Raw genomic sequence first — 6,816 nt, forward strand, 5'->3', positions numbered from 1 at the left:
TTGCCCTGACTTTGCAGATGAGAATAAGCTGCGCTCTTATTAATTTTTTTTTATTTTAATCTTTGGAAGAAAGTCTAAGAAGAGCCAAACTACCCACAGAGTACAAAATGCTCATTCCTTTATTATTTTGTATGTGCTTTATACTACACTATTCAGCTTTTATCACAGGACCAATGCAGTGGTGCTGGGTTTAGGCCCTTTTATATTTCATGCTTTTTGAAGCTCTTATCCTGTAAATCCAAGCCAAGGGTTTTGAGGTGAAGGCACCTGCATGTTTTTCTTGTGCATATCTCATCAAAGAAATGTTTAGGGAGTGGGGTGTGAGGAGAAAGGGAGAGAAAGGCTAACTTAGACTAGAGCACTTGAATAAACAATAGGTAAAGTCCATAGGAAAAAATACAACTTTTAAAAGCTAAAATACCAAAACCAATCCAACACTAAAACTTTGGAAGTAACTTGTAATAATGCTAATTTTAAAAGTTACTAAGAATACTGATACCCTTGATGGTCTTACTGCTTTCTGGAATATATTTGCTGCAAATCCAATTATGTTTCAAGTAAAATTGGCACTTGGGTTTTTTCATTTTGTAAATGCCACATCAGTTTTCAAGTCAGTCCTGGCACTCCTTAAACTGCCCTGTGAACATGAAGTGCCCTAAATTAGATTGTGTTAATCACATAAATAACCTTTAACCTTCTGTCTAGAGGCAAGTTGGCATTTGTCCCAGAGCTCTTACTACAGAATTATTTCCTCTTACCTTGTCAGCCGCCTCGAAAGCAGACTAGTCACTAGCTGGGCAGGAATGGGAAGGGTGCTCCTCCTCTCCACTGGTTCTTGCAGAGCTGCAGTCTCTGTCTCTGAGGCTCTACCACCTTCCCACAGTTATGCTCATGGGTTCACCCAGCAAGTAGAGCATGCTGCTCAGTTCCCTTCTGCTCTGGCTGCAGAAGCAGCTGCTGTAGCTTATTTTGATCCCTGTTAAAAAAAAAAAAGTCATTAGGAAGTGCTTAGCTTTGCACTAACCTGAGCATACCTGAATGGACATAATCATATGCTTCCAGAAACAAGTAAAGTGGGGAATGATGGGATAACAGGTGTATTTATAAACACCCCACTTGAGTCCCATGACTCAGGGAAAATACTTGCCCACTTGCCACCAGACTAAAATAGCCAAATACCAATATAGATATGCTCCAACTCCAGAGCACGCCAGAGCGCCAGTAGCCTCAGGACAATCACATGAAATACAAAGATCAGAAAGCTACAGCAATGTTGTCCTCCTCCCCTCCTTCCTGATAAAATATTCAGTGAGGGCTCCAGGAGGCAAAGGTAGCAGCTACAGCATTGACAGTAAATACAACACAGAGTCATGCACACCATACGTGATTCCCTCACCACCCACAGGGTATGACACTCACATACAGGAATCAAAAAAGCAAAAAACAGCATATATGGATGTCTGCCCAGGCTCAAAGTTTTACAAGCAATACATCTTGTCTCAATGTGAGATAATATGTTGCTAATAATACAGTAGGGGTGATATGAATGGGTGGATAGAGGAAGTGAGGTGGCCATAAAACTCTTAGGCATTGGCTCACCTTCAGACCATACTTTTCCACTACAAGCGGCTGAACTTTTTCCTTGAGGAAATCAACACAGTCATCCTTCTGGAAGGAGGGTTTGGCAATCAGTAACTGGACTGAGATGCTGGCTCCTTCACTGCTTTGCAGTCTGTCCTTTGCTCAGGACACTCAGACAATGTACTACCTGGGCAAGTGAGAGTGAGGAGTCAGTGGGTGAGAGCTCTGACTGGTCCCTTTCTGCAGATTTTTGAGGTGGAGCACCTTCCTCTCCTCCCTATCCTCCCCTCGTATCAGAAGATTTAGCAGTCCTGTGTCATGGACAAAGGAAGTTCTGAAGAAAGATGAGGCAAAATCCAAGAGGAGTTTGGACAGCTACACAGTGGCTACAGCCTTAAGTAGATATTTGCTGCTCTTCTGTTCCTCACAAACATATATTTTGGTGGCTGCCAAAATGACCATAAATCACTGCTGAAGGAGTAATCCCGCTCCCCTGCTCCTGAGGCAGTGGGATTACTCAGTGCCAAGATCAATGGTGTTTCCATTCTCTAGGGACTCCTGACCATGGTTGCTCTGAACTCCTACAAATGGTACCAGTGGAATAATGTGAATATTGTACACTTCTAGAGCCTGCAGCAGCCATCATCCCTATCTATCACCTTGGGCCAAGGGGTCTTCCCTCAGGGTTCTTCAGTTCCCAGATCTCCCAGTCTCCAGATGCCCTGCTCCTTTCCTATATGAGCAACTGTTTGTAGAAGGCTGATTGTGATTCAGCAGCACTTTTCTGGTCTTGCAAGCTCTAGAGTCAGTGCCCCAGCATCCAAGGGGAAGGGTTTTTATAAAGGAAACTTGTTAGCATCAGAGAGGAATAAAGGACAATAACCTATTTGAGTCTGAGAAAACTGGGGCAATCAAGGACTTGTCTGCCAAAGCCTTTTCACTTCACAGTCACTGCCAGGACATGTCAGAGTAACTATTCAGTTCTACTGCAGTCCCAGCAAGGATCTGGGACGCAGAGCAGCTGCAACATCATGGCACCTGAGTCACTGAGCACCTGCATTTTACCCAGGCTTTGCTGGATTTGCAAGAACTTACAAGAATCTGCAAGAAAATTTGCAAATTTTCTGCAGTCTCTGAAGTTTCTTGCTTGATATGGGAGAGTGATGGGTCTTTCCCTCTTGCCAGCTCCAGCTCTTGCTGAACCCAAGGAGGGCACTTGTCATTTGAGTTCTCAGACCCTGCCCGCCCCTGCAGGGCTCAGTCTTTGTGCGAGTGGACTGGAATTTTGGAGCAGTTGCAAACACATTTCTGGCATTCTTCTTGCAGTATGGGGGCCACCCCGTTCAAGGGATGCCAGATCAATTGCTGCTATATTTCATATCAAAACCAAAGCGCTGTTGCTTTTGTACTTACCTTTCCCTCAGCAAAGGAGTGACTCTGACTCACGTAACCGGTGTGTTCCAGCGGAGCTGCTCCTGCCGGCAGCAGGAGTGCTCGAGCACACTGACTCAGCTCTTTCTGGACAGTCACATGTGACTGGGAAGTACAGAACAGCATCCTCTGGGACAGCTTGCATGCAGCATGAACATGTGCTGACTTCCTGTCCTTCCTCTCTTTTCCATCCCTCTGGAACTTTCACACCACAGGGCTCCTTACACCACCACATCCAGCACAAGGAGGGGCTGACTGTGTGCACACATCCCTGTACCCCGTTTGTGCCCAGGCACCCCATCCTAATGCCCACATGGGGTGCGTGTCCTGTGGCTGTCCAGCAGTCCCGTGTGCTTTGTAGGTTCAAAGTAATCCTGTTTCCCACAAAATGTCTCCGTGGGACCTCGGGAGCCCCTCCATGTGCTGGCCCAGGTGACACGGTGACAGGAATGCCACAAAGGATCACTAGAGCATCACGTTGCTCTGGACACAGCACCTACCATGGGTTGCAGACATCAGCTGGAGCTAACAAAATTGGATGTCCACAGCTGTGCAAAGCACTGCTTCCAGCACCAGTGTCCCACACTGAAGGGCCATACTCACTTCTCGAGGACTGGATGCAAAAGGTTTGTAAAACTTTCTGTTTCCTTGGGCAGAGAAGAAATGGACCCACAAACCTGCATCTGCAAGTGCAAAATGCCTGGAAGGAAGAAAGGGAAGGAGGAAAAGAGAAACAGCAAATATCTGAACTGTGACTTTTGTTATCTCTGGAGAAGACCTTTTTCTAATTTTCTTCTTTCTTTGAAAAAAATAAACAAAAGCAGGCAGAAGAACATGTTCTGTCAAGTTCTGGCCTGACCTGTGCAACTGTACTGAACAAAGGGAAGTTGGGGCTGTTAAACTCTCCCAGCACACCCACCGCTAATCCTGTGCTGGGGTACAGTCCCCCCACTCCTCCCCCCTGACAAACTTTGCTGATTAGTTTCTGTCTTCATACCCAGGCTGACTTCTGCACCCTGATCTCTAAACAGTGACCTCATTGCCTTGTTCAGCTGGTGAGAAACTACAATAAAATGGAAGAGGTAAACAAAGTGGGGGGAACTAATGGCCAGAAGATTTAGGAGGTAGGAATCTGCTCCTTGCTGTCCTGCTCCCATTGTGTGCCTGAGCTTGACAAAGTGCAAGCTGAGCCTCGACAAGCTCTTTTCTGTGATGGTTCCTCTGGAAACTCAGCCCAGTCCTCCAGATGGTGACTTGGGACAGACAACCCGCAAATTATATGCTAATAGTACTAGACCCACGCTCCTGTTACTGCTACAAATTCTGTGTAGTACTGGAATTCACCCACCTTCTGCAGCAGGAGCTCTTCATTCCCAGCCCAACTGTCTCACCAAGATATAAATATTAAAAACAAAAGCCTGTGTTGTCACAGAGCTGAATTTGTGTCCACTCTGTGCAGCCAGTAGTGTGCCTACCTCTACCTGAGCTGCAGTTCATGCTCACACTGATCAGAGAAATCGCATTAACAGCACTCTGCCTATGAGGAGGATGTTCAATACTCCTACACAATGCAGCCTTTAATATCCTCCTTTTGGGAAGTGTTTCAAAGTGTCACCCCATCCCTGACCCTGACAGACACCTCCAAGTCCTGGCCAGCAGCAGCTCAACTCCCATTTGTCTTCCCAGACACTCAGTAAACACCTTTGTGTCCTTTTTCTTTAGAGGAAGGGGTCTTGCTGAGCTCACCCTGAAATATATCACCCTGGACAAAAGGGCTGAAAGGTTCAGGAGCTCCAGGGTGTGATTCAGCAGGGAGCTGGGGCCAGTTGCCTGCCAGACCCAAAGCTATAAAGGCAGAGAGGGGCCAGGGTCCCACACGGATGCTGTGAGTCCTGCCTTACCTCCCACCAGCCCTGGGCTAAGAAAAAGATGCTGGGGCTTCGGTTGTGGCCTTGCTCATTTTTCCTCTTCTTGGTTCTGCTCTCTGCCAGCGTTCAGACTGTGTCCTTACCAAGACAGAGGCTACAGGTAGGAGGGAGTGGGAGAGACCTGAGGTTGATTTCAGGAGGGGAGGAGGAGGAGGGAGGTTGTGTTTGAACCTCGAATAAGAGGTGGTCCCAAATTCCAACTACAAGAAGGCTGCTGTCTATTCTTGTTGCACTCTGCCCTTCAGCAGCCTCAGCTCTAGGGTGACTTTATAATCCAGCCCCTAAGGAGCTCCAGCATTTCAAGACAGGAAATGGACAAAAGCTTTTTAGTGCTCCGCAAAAGCTTTTAACAACAAAGAACCTGGTCCTTTCTAAGCCCACTCTGTGTCAGCAGCCACCAGATATTAGTCATGTCTCTCATCGTGGTTCTGGTTCTGATATTTCAGAAGGAAGATGCATCCTGTTAGGCCAGGAGTTTTGCTCCTAAACTCAGTATTATCCCGCTTAAAGACCCTCTTTAAGGCCAAGAGCCCTGTCAGGATGCCAACAAAGGGCTTCTTCGCTTGAGTAAATCTTTATCCTCAGCAATTACGGCAATAATATTTTTGACTTTCCGATTTAGCCAGCTCCCTCTTACCCAAACCCTAACCTGAGCCCCTGCACCTTGCCTTTACATCACCCTGGGAAAGCCACAGGGAAATAGTCAGGACACGAACTAAAATCACAAGACTGATCCTGCTATGACTCACCACTTTCCCTCCTCACTGAGGATGTCTGTGTCCGCTTCAGTTAACTTGCTACCACAAAGAGCTGCACAAAGGCACCCTCAGCCTTAGCTCAGCATCCATGTGAGAGACAGATGTAGAACGGCTCCTGCAGGCTGCTTCTGTGGGCAGCAGTGCCATGCCTCCACTGCCCCCAACACACCCCCCAACCCTTGTTTCCCAGCAGTGCTGAGGGCTTACAGTCAGCACAGCTAACCTAGAGGATTTCCAGCAGATGGGGAGTCCCTCTTCCTCACACGTGCTCTGCTCCTGCCTCTCCCTCATCTTTATCAGGTATTTGAGGCAGGACCATCCTTCCCAGCATCCCTCTGGAAAAATGAAATAGTATACAGTAGCCTGAGCACATAGAGATGCTCAGCATCCACAAAAGGAGCAAGGACTGAAGAGTTACCTTCCAAATCTGGGGCAGGGCAGGACGTGTGTATGGTTTTACCAGAGCAGGGCAATCTGCCCGCAGGCAGAGCTCACAGCAGCTGTCTGCGTGCTGTTTTGGTCAACAAAGTCATTTCAGACAGTGGAAGCTGCTGGTCAAGCCCTTCCCTGTGTCTGGATGCAATGTCACAGCCACAGTGCCGTGAGCAGGCACCACTTTAATGTCCTGCCTGAGCCCTCAGGAGGGTAAGGGCAATGGGGTACCAGAGGGTACAGGGCTCATCACCCCTCTTTCCTCCATTTATCCCAGATGCTCCTTTCACGATTGCTGCCCCTGGAGCCCGAGTCCACGCTGATCGAAGAGGACACGAAGGAGGGGTCCAGCTTTGGTCCTCAGCTGCTCTCCTCCACTCTCCCCTTCCTCCCATCTGGGGCTAGAGCCGCCCGTCCATCCCTCTGGCGCAAGAACCTCGCCAGTCGCAAGTGGGCACTGCCTGGAGATTGGGCCTGGAAGGCCATGCCCAGAGGTTGCTTCGGGCTGAAACTGGACCGAATCGGGACCTTCAGTGGTTTGGGGTGTTAGCTTTGGAGGGCCTCCGAGGTGAGAGGGCCAAGAGTGTGGGCTCAAGCAAGCGGGCAGGGAAGGAGTTCAGGGCAGAATGGAGCGCACAGACAGCGAGGGGATGGGGCAGCGGGGCAGGCTGTGGGGCCAGCACCTG

At 48.5% G+C, this 6,816-nt stretch overlaps 1 protein-coding gene across 1 annotated transcript; it reads left to right on the forward strand.

The window, feature by feature from the left end:
- Window positions 1-4,918: 4,918 nt before the first annotated feature.
- On the forward strand, window positions 4,919-6,739 carry LOC102040603 (C-type natriuretic peptide 2-like). The gene is made up of 2 exons (XM_005420595.2): window positions 4,919-5,040; window positions 6,408-6,739. Exons 1-2 carry the CDS (start codon window positions 4,942-4,944, stop codon window positions 6,678-6,680), a joined length of 372 nt encoding a protein of 123 aa, XP_005420652.1. The 5' UTR covers window positions 4,919-4,941; the 3' UTR covers window positions 6,681-6,739.
- The last annotated feature ends 77 nt before the right edge of the window (window positions 6,740-6,816 follow it).

This window comes from Geospiza fortis, unplaced genomic scaffold (assembly GCF_000277835.1).
Source record: "Geospiza fortis unplaced genomic scaffold, GeoFor_1.0 scaffold1, whole genome shotgun sequence".
NCBI classification, from domain to species: Eukaryota; Metazoa; Chordata; class Aves; order Passeriformes; family Thraupidae; genus Geospiza; species Geospiza fortis.